Raw genomic sequence first — 16,990 nt, 5'->3', positions numbered from 1 at the left:
GGTAGTCTCTAAAAGTTTCTCTCCTTTTTTATATTTGGGTAGCAGAACTTTCCAAAATGACATTTTAAAACAAGTTAATATTATATTCTTTATTGAAAGAGATGTCCACCTATTATATCGAGAAAAAATTTTAGTGAAATGAGTTGCCCAAACCCAAACTTCAGTAGTTATTAGTGGACATTATAGATCACACAGCACAATTAACTCACTGTTTTATTAACCCTACTTGCCTGCTGAGGAGTAGACATTTGCTTTTGATGTCAGGCAGTATGCTCTAGATAAAGTCAGTTATTTCCTTTTGTTTTATCCTAACACTGAGATTAGGGCATAGCTCTTGAAATACATAGGTTATTTTCCCAGTTTTGTCTGCATAGGCCATATATGATCTTAAATTATTTCAAATGCCTCCAAAAGCAAGCAAATACAAGTACAATTCTGATGGTAGGTATAGATATATGTAGGATAGAATAGGGATATTATGAAAATTACATAATATGATCTGAAAGCACATTGAAAATGTTTAGGGAGGCCTTTTACTTATACAATCAGAAGACAATATTTTTCTCTAATATGTTATTTGTCTCCTTATCTAGGAAATACTATTAAGCAAAAGTTGAAAATGTGATTTATACTTCTTGGTCATAGATTAGTCTGGATGTATCCATTTGTTAATGTTCTTTCCTCTATATTGTATTTCTATTTTGTGTGGTAATGGGATTGAACCTGGAGACCGGAGTATGCTAGGCAAGCACTCTACCACCAAGCTATATCTTCAGCACCCCTCAACAACACACTTTGATAGAAAGTTAAAATACAGTACTGTTTGCTCTTTCCCCATTTCAATTTTAACTTGCAAATTTTGTATCCTGAATACTTGCCTAACAATATGATCTTTTTATAAAGGCTAATACGACACATTTAAACTCTTAACTCTTTACGTGTATGAGTGGTTGCCTCTATGTATATATGTGCATCTTGTGTATGCCAGGCATATGTAAATGCCAGAGCTGGGTGTTAAGTCTCCTAGAACTGGGGTTACAGATGACTGTGAGTCATCAGATAAATTCTGGAAAACCAATCCTTGTCTGTCGCTGAAAGAGAAACAAGTGCTGAGCCATCTGTTCAGTCCATAACCTCAAGGTTGGAAGGTCAGAAAGAATAGGTCAAACCTATTTAGATGATAAAAATACATATAAGTGTATCATGATCTAAACTTACGTGGATATCAATCAGTAGCTTCTGATCAATAGTAGAATAAGGCGGTGATGACTGGGACTTCCTCCTAGTCACAGGACTGTCCTCCTCAGAAGATGAGTCTATGAAATGCCAAAAGTCCATTAGTAACAACAGAGATTTCACAATTGCTCCCATTTTTGTAGTGGATTAATTCAATAGCTCACTGTTCTCTCTCATCCTTTGCAATTCAATTGCAGAAACATCACCTCATATGAAATATTACAAACTTATGGCTTTATTCAAAATATTTGAAAAAATAATTGTAATTTAAAACTCACCTAGTATAGTAAAATATTCATAAAAAAGCAATATGATGAACTCAAAATCAAAAGTAAATAAATATACTGTACACTATGTACAGATGTACATACTGTAAACTGTGGCCAGGTGATAGAGAATTCACATCTCATAGGCAAAATACTAAGATAGCTTCAAAAATTGCAGTATCATTTACAATCAAACAGTGCTGTCTATTTCAAAGATTGTTAAAACTATTATACATTTGTGAACATTATGAAAAATGCAAAAATTGTGCATTGGATCATAAAATCTGACGTTTTCCACTTTTAAGTGTGCAAGATATGCTTAACTAAAGGATGTTTCCTTACCAAGCTCTCACATTATTTATAAAAAGTTGTCATAGAGATTTTTGTTAAATGTTTTTATTATAAGGGCTATAGAAGACTAGATATTAAAATATTTGAATTTTAAAACCTTAGTCCATTTTAGGAGATTAATATAATGAAACAGTTGTTTTCAAAGTATATTTTCACATAGAAATCCTGTTTTGAAAAAAATCAGGCCAAATTTTAGGAATGTTTTCCTTATGTTTTGATATGTAATGTTGAGCTCGTCATACTTTCAAGAGGTGAAATCAAATGACAAGGAAAAGTTGTCCTCACAATTACTTGACTTAATGTCATAAAAGTAGCTTAATACACTTTGGCTAGTTGAAGGATGGTCTCTCAAGGTTTCATGCATTATCTCATGTTGGATTCCATTTCTCAGAGGTCCCCACTGATCACTCAAACCCCAAATCAACATCTTGTCTTAATACTACTTGGCCTACCTAACATGTTCATGCGTTCCTTCTTGAAATTCTTCTATAGTTCTGAGATATAAGCTGTTAACATTAGGCCTACGTTGAAACTTCCCGTCTTGACTCACCTGATTGAGCTTGAAAATTCTGAGGATTTAGGCAATTCCTCGGTCGGATGTTCATGGGCTGCTGCTGCTGCTGCTGCGGCTGGGCTTCTTCCAAAGAAGGCTCTTCCTCACCAACACTAAAATGGCAGAGAGCACAGGGTTAAGGAAGGTGGTGTATTTAGCATCCTGATAAGCGTATAGGGAAATTTTATCTTCGTCTCTTAAAGCCATCTGTGAAAGAAACTCAAACCAAACCCAAAGAAAGAAAAAGTTTCTCCCATAGGTGTTGTGTAAAGATATAAAGTCACAAGATTTTAAAAAAATTATGTCATAGGGCTATGCTTATTAAATATGAATTCTCTATCATCTGGCCACAGTTTGCAGTATGTATATCTGTACATGGTGTACAGTATCTTTACTTTTGATTTTATGTTCATTCTTATTGCTTTTTCATGAATATTTTACTATACTAGGTGAGCTTATAATTAGTAAGTCAAAATTAATTTACTTAAGGGCAAAAATTGTTTGGAACACCAATTAAAACATATTTTTTTCAGTGTGTGTGTGTGTGTGTGTACATGCAACTAGAGGTAAAAAAAATGTCACATTGCATATGTGGAAGTCATAGAGTCAACTTGTGGAAGTTGATTCACTCCTTTGACTGTGTGCATGTTGGGAGCTGAACTCAGGTCAATATTGGGCTTGAAATGATGTCTTCTCACCTACTGAGCCACCTCACTGACCCTGTCTTAATATCTTAATATAAGGAACGGTCAATAAATATTTAGTCAATGACAAACCTAATGAACATAGACTAAAGTTCTCTCCACTGTGAGTCTGGTCTATTTTGAAAATTGTCTTTCAAACTGAAACCTGACTTATAGAACATAATCTTTGAAAATCACTGAAATCAAGAATGCTATGAAGATTAAAATTACAACAAATAGTTTCTATGTTGCATATTTATTCATACATATATCATTTGAAATGTAAATAAAGGAAATATCTAATAAAAAAGAAAAAAGTCCATAAACCCTATTATGAGGAAACAAAAAAAAAAGAGCCTAGTTAATATCTATTAACTCAGCTACGAAGGATTTTGCAAATATATAAAAAAAATCAAACTATATATACATATGTGTATATATATGTATATATATATATATATATATATATATGTATATATATTCTTATTTATAGGACAATGATTCATATATTTGATTGTGACCACAGAACACTTTTTGGCTTTCCTATTCTGTGGCATTAGCTTCTGCATTTATCAAAAATTTCTCTTTTATTATGTTGTACATGTGAGACAAGTCACCTGACATGTATTAAACCCTATGGCAAAATGAATATTATCAAATAAATTATTGTGATCACTTCTATTTCTGCATTCTCAAAATTGTTAAGTAATTATTGAATTGAACCACATGGACTAAACATGAGCACTGTTACTGGAAGGTCTTGTAATTGGGTCACCAAAGTTAGGTTTTTAAATATAAGCCAATTTTGCCAAATGGTCATGATGTTAGTGACAACTGCATTTTGATTTCACACAAAAATTAATGTCACAGAAACAAAATTTTGTTTTATCAATCTCACAGTTGCAAATAATTTGAAAACAGGAACACATACCTTGGAGAAAATTTCACACGATGTGTGCGATTCCGGTTGCAAGGCATGGGAGCAGATCTCTCATGGACCTTAAAGATGCAGTGCAATTGATTGATCAAATTCGTTATCATAAATTCTTTTGAGTTACTAATTTATTTGAAAATTCTTCACATATATTTCCCAAATATCTAACTTAAAAACACAACCTTTATAAACTGAAATTATTTTTATAGTTATAATCTTAGAACTAATTAACAATAATTTTTGGTGGTTTCTTAGAGCCTTAGTATAAGAGTAGACTCTGGAAACTATGTATGTAATCAAAAGTTTTCTTTTTATTATTGAGTAATCACTAGCCCAGAAAAGGATAATAGCTTTTATAAAATTTTACAAAATGAAATCATGCAGGGTATTAGTGCTACAGCACGACTTTAATCCCACATTCAGGAGGGAGGATTTCTGAGTTCAAGGCCAACCTGGTCTGTACAGAGAAACCCTGTCTTGAGAAAGCAAATCACATCCTCCTCCTCTCCCCCACAAAAAGCAAAGAATTTAAGTTCAAACTCATACTCTTCTTATTACACGTCAGATGGCTTATTGTGGGCCATAGCTAAAAATTACTGGGAGTAAAAATAGCCCTCTAACACTAAATGTGATAAGGCAGCACTCTGGCTCTGCCTGCCCTGCTAACAGAAAGGAATGTAATTTTGTTGATGTAAGCCAGCATTGTATGCATGTGCTCTTTCTTGAATATTTTACTACATTGGATGAGTATAATTGACTTAGAGGCAAAAAGTATTTGGAACACCAATTATGCCATACTTTCTCAAAGAAATTATATTGACTTTTGTGTGAATGATAACCTTAGAAAATGTAGAGTTAGTTTAGAAGGGTATGAGTTAAGGCAACACAGAGACACAATTGACTATTCTCATTGACTAACACAATCCAACTCCTGATCCCTCTGCAAATATTTAGTATTTATAATTCAATACTCTTAGTCACACAAGATTTAGTTTCTAAAAAACTATATTGCAAAAGCATTGACAATTTTTTTTTTATCGTGGACTTCTGTGAAGTATCTTGTGCTGATGGTGTGCAACAAATGTGATCCACCATCACTAGAAGAAAGTCATGGTTATTTATTTATATACTAAATAATTCCAGTGACCAAGAAGAATGGGAAATGTTGGCTGTTACCAACCAAGTCATGATCATGCTACTGTCTGTGCATAAGAAGTGAACTCACACCACCATATCCATGCTGTAAATATTGTATTATTTGATGTGGTCATCAAAACCGAAGTCACTCTGACATCATTCAATTTTTCGTGTGTGAGAAGATGAATCGTAGACTGACTTAGATCTATGATAAATAGTCTATCAAGGGCAGAGAGAACCGAGGTAAAACATGTACGGCTATGTTCCACAGTGAGCTACTCACAGTTTAATATGAAATCGTAGATTTAAAAAATTCCTGAAAAGCTTTCTTGCATGAACTATGTGTATGTGCTAGATATCGTAAATGAAATAAGTTTGGAAACTGAAGAAAAAAAAAATCAAAGTGAGGCTACTTGCCAGCAATGATAAAAACATGAGCTCTCAGTGGAAAATGAGAAAGTGTAAATTAGTACCTGTCACTGAACATTTGACAGCTTATGAATACTCAGTTACATTTATGGTAAACATTGGTAATGCTGTTAAAATGCTGTTCTGATACTGTGCAATGGAATGTAAACATTTGGGGGAATCTATATATACAGCGAAGTAATGTTTTCCAATTGATGAATAGATGAATTTAGAAATCATGTAGAAGTGGAGTCTCTATTCAGAGTACAAGACAGGACAATGAAGTTTTGGAGGTACACAATATTTTACTTGGACTATTTTAGATTCTATTTTTATAGTTTGGGCATTTACCAATGAATATGCACAAGTATTTGAAGGACACTCTGAAGGAAAATCTACGAGTCACAATTATCTGAAAAATTTATATCAAATTCCTCTTTTTTAGCCATCTCTAGGTACTAAGCCAGCTCATACATATAGTTCAAGAAAAACAACATATGGTCACAGATTGAATTATGACGTAGATATGAACATCCAGCTGTTTTCTATTAAGTAAGACAGATTAAAAGGATATGAAAATGGGAGAAAACGACATCTGTATAATAAAATTTTGGGAAAAATAAATATTTTTCATTTATATTTACTCATTATGTTCAATGTATTTATACCTTTTTGGTTTTAATTTTCAGTAAGTTAGTGAATGACATACTGGAAAAGCTTTACAGAATTCTCGATACTTAAAATTATAAAGGGATCCTGAGACCATTAAGTTTAAGAGGCACTTTTCTAGGTACTTATTAATGTCATAACAACTCATACTGAGAACTTTACCTCATTTCCTGCAGGATTTGCAGCGTGTGGTTCTATTTGGACTTCAGCCTGAATTGAATGAAACACTTCATCATTGTCTGATGAGTCATCTTCTCTGTCCTTTGAAACAAAAAAAATAATATAAATATTTAAATCATTATGAGTGTGCAAGTGATAAGAACAACAGAATCATCTTATTTTGTAACCATGACGAAAAATTTCCAAAGACTTAAAAATTATTTAAACCAGCAGTTTCTAATAATTTTTGGTTAAGGATCCCTTTTAAAATCTAAGGAAAAGTACAGATTGCCAACAGAAAACTGAATGCAGACACACATTTGCATACAGTTTGGGGGTTAACTGCTGGTTTCCTGAAGCTTATCTTTGGGATCCAGATTAAGAATCTGATTTAATGCTTGATTAACACATAATCACAACCTACGGTTTCACATTTAGTAAGCTCCTATAACTCTAAAATTGGGCTCTAAATAGAAGAAGATCTGTGATATAGAGCCCAACCATTCCTCCTAAATTAAGCTCTCGGAGTTTAAGAAATTGTTCAATCAAATGAATCAACCACTATTATCTCTTCCACGTACAGATTATAATGAAAATATATGCGTCTTACATACTGGTATGGCAAAGCACTCAGACATGTCTATAAATTTTAATTAAATTTCACGTATTTCAAAAGAACTGTGATGTTTTCTGTCGTATAAAGAATTTTATTTCCTTTATGTATTCCATAAGGAAATATATATATCTCACATATCTGGATATGATGTCTATGTGAGAACTTAGGCTCATAGGATGGCTAACAATTATTAACTGACTTATTTCTATTTTGAAGTAGCTTCTCACATATATATTAAAAACAATGACAGTAAGTATGTTCTCTGCTGCTAATATTGGGCATATTTCCAGGATAAATACAAGTCTTGTTCAATAATGCAAATCCCATTAGCTCTAATTGGTTTAGAGAGACCATTGAGAATAGTCATTAGCAAGTTATATGCCTTATTTCAGGCCACAGATCATGGTTTCAGACTCATACAAGTTCTGTCTCCTTACATTCTGGGAAGGAGGTGTCCATTTACCCTTTTGGCTCACTCTCCTTTCACTTTTTAAAATCCTTTCTATGTAGAAGTGCCAGGAAGTTACCAGTTACATAATTGGCTTCATGTGCACAAACCCAAATTATAACATATCTAGATATTCGGGAAGGGTTCATTTGTAATTACTACATCAGTTATTATTAGGTAGATGTGATTAATCATCATATTACATTTCCTTTTATATAAATGAATACTGGAAATTACTAGAAAACAGCTGCTTTCCTAATCTATATTGACCTTAATAATTTGCTTATTAAACCTATAAACTATTCATTGTTAAATTAATAGTGCCACATAAAGTTCAACCAAGTCTGTCAAATTTTATCCACCTACATATGGGAGCTTTGAAGTTTTATTGACTATTCTTAAATGGGAAGTCAAGTTCTACTTGTTCCCTGGTCTGTGCAGTCACATCATTGAACAACTACATAAAAGCATGGGAATATTAAGAAGACAAGTTATAAATATGACACGTATATTCAAAGTGTTTTGGATATGAGTTTTGTCTTCATTTCACAAGAGATGTATTTGCTTTTATTTTGTTTTATTTGTATAGGTGTACAGTTTTTGAAGAGATCAGAGGAGGGTAATAGATTGTCCAGGACTGGAGTTCTAGATGGTTAGATGTCATGTGATACTGAAAACTGAAGTTGAGCCCTGTGAAAGTATGTGCTCTTAACCTCTGGGCCATCTCTCTAGTCCTTAGTTTTTGTTTTTATTTTAACCTCAATTCTAAAATCCCAAAGTATAAATTAATGCAATTCACATAAATAGTGCCATCCTCCGTTCTATGGCAAGAAATAACAAATAAGCAACTTCAAATTGAAAAAAAATCAATTTATGTGTATTTACCTACTTTAATCATGTGTACCAAATGTGTGCAGAAACCCACAGGAGACAGGCTACAGGCTGTAATGAGCTTCCTTGTAGGGTTCTAGGAATTGAACCTACGTCCTGGGCAAGAGCAGTAAATGCTTTTATCTGTGGAGTCAGCTCTGTAGTCCCGGAAAGTTATATGTTAGAAACATAAAAAATGGAGGCAACTTTGGAATTTTAAATTAGGAATGTTTCAAATTTTAAGTGTTTGTAGGTTATCCATTTACTGGTTAAGGGAGTAATTGGAGAAAAGTAAAACAAAGCAAAATAAAACCCTAATAATTAATTAAGCCACAACTCCTTTAGTAGCGATACATTAAACCATTAGTTGTACTATTAAAGCAATTTCTCCTCTTTTGATCACAATTATCTGGAGATTTCAGAATGATTCATTTGAAGTGTAAAACTTTGGTAGAACATGGAATATTGGTTTCATTTGGTTCCTCTGGGAAAATATGCAAGCAACAACGAGCATATTTTCCCAGTAGTTTTCACTCAGGAAAAAATATCAAAAATCTCTTACATTTTCAACTCGTCTCAGTTGCTCTTCATGCTGATTAAAGATGTCCTCCCATCTACGGTGGCGCCGTCTCCTGCTGGTTTCTACATCTGAGAATTCAAAATCTTCAAGTCGCCATAATGCCTTTGCTCTGAACCTCTTGGGTCTTAGTCGTTTTGCTATTGCTTTCCTTAGACTAGCAACTTTCGACTTTTTCTTCTGTGTCGGTTCCGGCTCAGTGTAAAACCCGTCTGTAGACAAATTTTCCAAGAAGATCTGCAGCGGACCAAGTGGTTTTGTGACAAATGCATTTGGTGCTCGAAGCAAGTCCCTGGATAGTCCCTCGATCAGCGCTTGCACTGCACCAACTGCCCTTGAGGCCTCTAGATCCCAGGCCTGGGCTCGTGGTACCTCTTCATTTTGTTCCCCTACCGGAATGAGCAGCTGTCTATCCAAATGAAGAGGCAAGAGCACGTGACGGTTCTGGGACAGTAAAGGCAGGAGCACCTGGGCGTGCACTTGCACTACCTCAGGTTCCTTGTCCTCGATCTCAGCTTGGGGAGGCTCCACAGCCTCTTCCTGCACCTCAGCTTGCTCAGGCTCCCTATCCTCCTCCGGCGGCTGCTCAGGAACCGGATTATGTATCTGCTGCTGCTCAGCAGCCTGGCCCTGCCTTGGCTGTTCAGGTGCCCTGTCTTGCCCCTGAAATTCTTCTGGCACCTGGTCCAAATCTTTAGGCTGTTCTGTCTCTAAGGCCTCATGCTGGGCCTGCTGTCCTTCGGCTACGGGGGCCTGGACCTCTGGAGAAGTAGCTTTGTTGTCCTGAGTGGGGAGTGACTTGAGCATCTGGGCTGCTTTGCTTACTTGGGGCGGTGCTTCAACCTGTACCAGTACTGGCATGACCACCTGAGCTGCCCCACGGAGATAGGGTGCTACCTCAACCTGCTTTGGGAAAAGCTTGGATGTATTGTCCTGAGAATGTAGAGGCATGAACACTCCGGCTGCCTTCTGCAGTTGTTGAAGTTCTTGGTCCTGTGGGTCTTCTTGATCAGGTAGCCACCTTGGCTGAGGGGGCTCTCCATGCAGGACTCTGAGTGGTCTGCATCTGCTGCTGGTTGGCACTCTGAGAAGCTCAGGAGTGCAAGAAGGCCCTCTAAAATAAGCATACAGAAGAATGGCATTTCATGAGTGTTTGCTGGAACTAGGTCATGTCTGAGAATTGCTTTAATTTTTAAAAGATAGACCCACCAACAAAGATAGCAAATAATTCTGTACTCATTCTTGCAGTGTCTGAAATATCCTGTAGGTAATATAATGCCACTGATGAATTAAACCCTTACTGTAGGTTGGTATTCTACTTGATTGTTTTATTGCTCTATGTCATTTCGGAATAGTAACAAAAATTCACAATGTTTTCTCACAATATCTCATAGAAGCAGAAGTATGGCGGGTTTTGTTTGTTTGTTTGTTTGTTTGTTTTGTATCAAATAGGATTAAGTCGTCTTGAGCGGAAGACAACAGTATTTAAATCTACTGTCTCAGGTATCATGCTATCGTCTAATTATGAGTTTTCCCAACACACCTGAATCTCCTTGTGATGTACTGTTCCTTAGCAGCTTCTTCTCCTTCAAAGGCCACAGGTATTCCTTTTGTGTGAAAAAGAGAAAAGGAAGTAATGAAAAAACAGCTTATGGTTCACCTTAGTGACTGCAGCTTTCTATGGCTCAGGACGAAGAGTGAATTACTATGGGTAAGAAGGTAAGAAATAAGGGAGCTCTTCAAACATACTTTGCTGGTGATGTTGACAAGTTTCTAGGCATAGTTTTGAAACACAGTAGAGATAACTCAGCCCTATTAATTTTTCTGGACTTAAGGGAAATAAATCTTAGCAATCTGATGGCTGCCATCAAGAAAAGGCAGAATGGGATAAAGGAAGAAAAAGGACAAGGACCACTTGATGGTATGGATTTGACCTGTAGAACCTTGAACACTTGATCCACCCTATATGCTCACTGATGGACCTGCGTCTGCTCCAAGAGAGGCTTAGTTATGTGTAAGATCCCAAGCTTAGAGTGACATAAACACTTTGGCTTCCCCTTGAAGTTGTTTAAGTGCTTTTCCCTGACGTAACCCACCTTGAGAGGGGCAATCTACATGCAGCGTTCTAAGTAGTCTGCTTGTGCTTGTTTTATATTTAATATATTTAATGCATTCGGATTTTTTCCTGTCAACTGTGGTGTTATTACTGAAATGTGACATCTTACAAATGGGAGAGTTCTCTTCCAATTCCCTGTATTAAATTGCCTAGGGCCGCTATAATTGCATTTGTGGAGAAATCACCAGTGAAGTGGGACTTTTGCTATAGGTAACATTTTTTGAAATCTTACACCTCTAGATTTCAGCAAATCATGGCTGATGTTCCTCTAGCGACTTAAGAATGACCTGTATGATGCTGGCCCCCATAACATCATGATCAGAGGCACATACACGAACCCTGTAGCTCCCCATTTATAAAGAGGGCACATAATTTTGTGGACCGGACAAGTAATCCTGCAGTCGTTCTCACATTTGATTTGATCTTAGCCTGCTTTCTATTGTTTTCAGGTTCCACAATCAGGGCCTTGTCTGCAGTGCTTCCTCAGTGTTTTCCTGTCCATTGAGTAAAATCATCTTGTCACTGTGGGGATCAGTAAGTGTAGCTGACCTTTGTGTACATAGGTGAGCTTCTTTAATTATACCTCAAGTTTGTGATTAGGACATGACATGAACTTCATATGGTATATACAAATCATTTCAAAACTAAGTCATGAAATTTGCAGTTACGAACACAGTTATCTCAAAGAGTTGCTTACCTTTCTTTTGTTAGAAGTTGACTTAAAATAATACAGCCACAATCCAAAATTCTATTTGAATCTGAGGCTTTAGGTCTTATAAGTATGAATACTTGATAGGTATAATGGGAATAGCTAACTAGCCTCATAGATAAATGCTCACAAAAGAGGCAATTGAATGAATTACTGACATACAGCGCTGAAAAACTGAAATGGCAAAAGGCTCTGGGATTGTCCCCGATGTGTCAGATCTACATGTCTACTTGCCATGGAGTTAGGGATAGTTTTGGGCCACATGACATAGGTGGTGGGACATGAACTTAGGGCCTCGTATCTGCTGAACCAACTCTCTAGTGCCACCCCTGCAGTCCAAATTCTTTAACAAATACTTTAAAACTAAAAACAAGAAATAAATGTAAGCTCCTATATCGATTCTGAATGATACCAACTCTGAAAGATACAAAGCTTTGTCGTCTCTACCTTTTTTCTCTCTCTTTTGAATGATCCCAGTAAGATGTTTTGTCAAGGACTCCACAACACGTCGTTCATTTTTTATATCATGGACAAATGGGTGAAGAAGCATGTTTCCAGATGTAGGACGAAATAGGAAATTTTTTATCATGCAATTTTCCATGAAATTCTGGAACTTACGGGACCTGAAAAGAATGGAGCATAGAAAGATGAATGACACTATTTAATTGCTGTGCTACTCTTAGCCCACTACTGTGCTGATTTCAAGGTCAAAGATTCCGAAAGACTTGTTAGAACTAGGATTGTCTTTTCAATTAGGAAATATCCCACGTCTTAACAATATACATGATACGATGATGTCACGTAAACCTCAGAAATAGAAGTCGAGTCAACAGATTTTTCTACTCAACACTAGAAATGTCCATGAATTCAGCAGCAGGTACATAGTAAAGCTCATGTAATCAGATGGCAATTAAGAGACTCAATGTGATTCCGAAAGAAGGTGTTGCTAAACAGTACGAAGCAGGCTTGTAAAACAGCACATGCAAAGAGATTCAAGCTAAATCTATGTAAACAGTTAAACCGAATTCAAGCAAAGAAATGCCAATAATTGAACAACAATTGCCACTTCTTACTAATCACATGTAGTTGGATGAAGCTTCATAAAACACAATTCTCATGGTTGCCAGGTCTGCAGCAATGCAGAGCGGCTCTTCAAGTGTGTGGATGTTTAATTTAACTGGGTAACCAATAGGGCTGCACACCGCAGTTACTGACTGCATGTACATCACAGTTACTGACTGCATGTCTAGGCACCATGACAAACATCACATATGGGCCTCATCGCTCCCTTCACCTCATTGCTATAGAAGCATCTGATAATCACGTCCATTAACAAAAATCACTACAATATCCTCATCACACATAAGGAGGATGTTGCTTATTTCTGGTTAATCACCTAGATCTTGACTTAAATAAATACTGACGATTTAGACATTCAACCTAAGACACTGGATTGCAGGAAATACTGTCCAACAAAAATGTTGAAACAAGAATGATCAAATCAATGAAAATTTCTATACAAATTCCTAAATCAATATATTTAAGAAATTCCTGTTTACCATCCACTGGATTTGACTTTGGGAGCGGCTTCCCGTAGAATAACACAAAGGGCTTCCAGAGGCTGAAGCTTACACAGAGCTGTGAAGGGAAACAGATAGGGTTAGGACGAACAGGAAGACTAAGTGCAGAGCCCGCTGCTCATCCCACAGTCTCATTCACATATCCTGTTAAATAGACACTAAGAGATGAACAGATAAATAATTGTATAATAACTAACAGCAAAATTTACTTTAATAGCAACATTACAGTAATAAGTTACAGTAAGAAGTAACTGACGTGCCTTCATTACCTGATCTAACAATTTAATAAAATATGAAAGAAACAGCTATTAGAAAAATGGCCAACAATATTAAAATAATTTTATTAATATCTAGGGGAATGTGAAAAAGGGAAATATTTGGTGCAGATGAAATTAAATTCTTCTGGTGTACAGGAAGATGTTTTGTCCATATTCTGCTTTGTTTCTAGCAGAGGATTCATACTATCACACACAGAGACACACACACATACACAAAGGCAGCGCCTAAGAAACACATCTCTTCAACTCGTGCCCTATGTTATTATGGTGTTTGAAAGCTGCTGTAAATCTTCCAGACTTGGTGTAAATACCCCTATATTGCTTAAGTTCCCACCTATAACATAAAAACCGAAGAAGACCTTGATAGCCAAAAGGTTTTGTTTTCTATTGTTAAAGCAACTTCTCCCTCATAAGCTTTTCCTCTGCCCGTCTCTGTTTTTCTGGGAGACCCTGATGATGTATAAAAGATCAAAGGATGATCATTTTCTTACCTAAATCTTGGAAGACACCATATGATAATTGTGGTTTTGGAAAACTATCTCTTCTGAGATGAAAATTATGAAAACCTAGAAGGCTGCTACAGTTAACTTGCTGAGTATTGCTTTCACGCAGAGTTCTTACTCCAGAAATGAAGGATAGTGGTGAAAGAGAAATGTTTCTTAGGGATGCAATCTAGAGATGCTTAGGATTAAAGCCAGTTTCGATGCTTATCTAGGCAGGATGGCCTGTCTCTTTGTGAGTACAAAATCTCCTGACCCTAATGTATCTTTTCAAGGAAACTTGTCATTTGCAATCTCTATGCAAAACTCTCCTGTCCTCCTACTATGAGTCTGCCTTTTAATCCATTTTCCTTCTATGACTTAAAATCTTAAAATAAAATTAATGCCAAGTATCATATTTTGAATTTGAAGAGATGGACAGAGAAGTAGGCATTGAAGATAAGACACAAGAAACATAAAAGAATAAGACATATATATTTACATAGGATGGTTTGTAAAAAAAAAAAGCATTTGGTCATCATTGAAAAACTACCATTTATGGTTTGGTACATGATATGATGCATGTGTGGCTAACTAAACACTGACTGTTACAAATGGTCATGTTCCAGAGAGACAGATTTATACAGTATAATCTTACAAACTTAGAAATACATCAAATATATCAAGCATTTGTACTTACGAGGAGCCCCTTCAGCCATTTCAATAGCAGTGATTCCCACAGACCACACATCACTCTAAAAAGAAGATATTAAGAAGCCTATTAAAGTGGGAAATTAGTATTAGGAGACTCAATATCATTTTGGTTGGGATTGGATATCAATTCTACAGCCATTTCATCTGTTTCTATAATGAAGCTTCATTGTAGACTAAAGTTACAGAAAGACATTATTTGAGTATGTGACTAGCCAGAATTTCACTGTACCATATGTTCACATAGAATGATGTTCAGTGAAAGGTAAATGCATTTTGCATAACTTGTCATAATGAAGTCTTAGTATTAAGATCTATTATGTGTGATATAGAGTAAGTGATTTAATTCTTTGTATCTCAATTTCATTTAATGTAGAATGTTTCTTAATAGCACCCTCTTCATAGGATTGATATACATACATTAGTACACACATACACACATATAATATATAAATATATTCATATATGTACACAAAATATATATCTTTAATAGACATGTAGAGATACCTAACATTTATAAGTTAAACATTAATGTATATAAATTATGCTACATATAAACTATATTTGTTGAAATAGTTCTTATTAATTATTAGATACATATTTCACTAGCTCCTGGAATATAATCAATGGAGCTTAGAATCATTATGAAGCTCTTATAAACTGTCTTCACCAGTATTAGCTGTACTTGGTTTTTCAAAGAAGGAAAAGGGGCTGGTTCGATAGTTCAGTGGGTAAAGACATTTGCCGCCAGGCCTGCGGACGTGAGTTCAGTCTTTAGAATCCACATTTTGAAAGGAGAGAACTGAGTTCTGCAAGCCCTTTGAATTCCACATGTGTGCTTTTACACACATACATGCAGGCAGGTGCAATGAGCACAGAGACCATACTTAAATAAAATGCAGTTCTAGAAAAGTGTAAAGGGCACCTTATTAGTGGTGTATTGGCTGACTCTTAAAAAAAAAAAACTTTACTCTTGTTTTAGAGCCTCAACTTACAGATAGCTTAACTTTGCTTCTTAAGATATTGCAAGCTTAAGGTTTCTTCTAATTATTTTGAGATTAAATAGGAAAAGCAAGGGGTTAAAATACTTAGAGGATGGTAAAATTTATACAGATATAAAGCTTCGCACCTTGCAGAAAATGAGTTAAATAACCTTATTCTCATCATCTTCCTAGCTTTCCAAAACTGCAACAGGCTCTCAGTAAATAATTTCTTTACATGACAAGCGAAAAGGAGCCAGGCGCAGTGGCTCGAGGCCAGCCTGGTCTACAAAGTGAGTTCCAGGACAGCCAGGGCTACACAGAGAAACCCTGTCTCAAAAAACCAAAAACAACTAACTAACTAACTAACTAACTAAATAAATAAATAAATAAATAAATAAATAAAACAAGCAAAACGGATTGGAGGAAAAGGCAAAGAGATGAAATGTAAACTGATCTATGTGAGACCGCGAGTCCTGCGTGCTACAAAAAGAGATCACAATGAATTGTTTGGAAGACTTGTGACGCCATGGTTGAATGAAGTTTTCTTTTTCTACTTTTTAGCACACGGGGAGCTTTGCTCCTTTCCCTGTTAACTTGCTGTAACAAACGGTTGTATACATGGATGTGTATATGTGCACTTCAGATAGACATTTCAGTAGAAATGTTAATATGCAGCACAAATTGTTGTTTTTGATCCCATTGATTTTCTGTGGTTTTTGAGATGAACCAACTGCCAAGGATTGTCTTCAGTACACCAAGTAATGATATTATTATTTTTATTTTTAACTTACAAGGATTATTTGCTATACATTCATTCTTTATGTGTGGAACTGCTGGTTAAATTTAGGGCTTCATGAATGCCAGAATTTCTATCCTGATCTGTATCATCAGCCCTGTTTGTCACTCTTCATTGTGATAAAAACCTGACCTCAAACTCATTTTGTAGCTCAGGCAGGCCTAATACTCCTGTCTTAGCTGCCTAAGTAGTTGATATTACAGTCTTGAGGCCCCAGTCCTGGCCTCATTTCAACAAGTTTACAAATTCCTCTGTTCTTGGAAGTTAAAATTCCAATTGAAACCACCTAATATATTTTTATAAAGAAGTTGACAACAATATGAAGTAGATATTCCCTCCTGATTCTGAGAAAGTGCCAATGTTCTACTTTGTCTTCATTATTATAAAATATTATTCTTATTCATACTCTGAAACCACATATGGAAATACAG

At 35.7% G+C, this 16,990-nt stretch overlaps 1 protein-coding gene across 2 annotated transcripts in view; it reads right to left on the bottom strand.

Annotated features, from left to right (window-relative positions):
- Nrk (Nik related kinase) overlaps positions 1-16,990 on the bottom strand; it is a 96,302-nt gene that overhangs the window by 25,375 nt on the left and 53,937 nt on the right. For both annotated transcript variants that reach the window (XM_006528550.4, NM_013724.2), the window contains exons 9-17: positions 14,770-14,824; positions 13,292-13,370; positions 12,180-12,355; positions 10,451-10,514; positions 8,893-10,021; positions 6,400-6,498; positions 4,021-4,088; positions 2,404-2,519; positions 1,219-1,316 (exon numbers count right to left, since the gene is read on the bottom strand). In XM_006528550.4, coding sequence (XP_006528613.1) covers positions 1,219-1,316; positions 2,404-2,519; positions 4,021-4,088; positions 6,400-6,498; positions 8,893-10,021; positions 10,451-10,514; positions 12,180-12,355; positions 13,292-13,370; positions 14,770-14,824 — 1,884 coding nt within the window. The remainder of the gene's footprint in view (positions 1-1,218; positions 1,317-2,403; positions 2,520-4,020; positions 4,089-6,399; positions 6,499-8,892; positions 10,022-10,450; positions 10,515-12,179; positions 12,356-13,291; positions 13,371-14,769; positions 14,825-16,990) is intronic.

The sequence above is a fragment of the Mus musculus genome, chromosome X (assembly GCF_000001635.26).
Source record: "Mus musculus strain C57BL/6J chromosome X, GRCm38.p6 C57BL/6J".
NCBI lineage: Eukaryota > Metazoa > Chordata > Mammalia > Rodentia > Muridae > Mus > Mus musculus.
The sequence above is the reverse complement of the archived record's forward strand: the minus strand, read 5'-3'. Positions and strand labels throughout refer to the sequence as shown.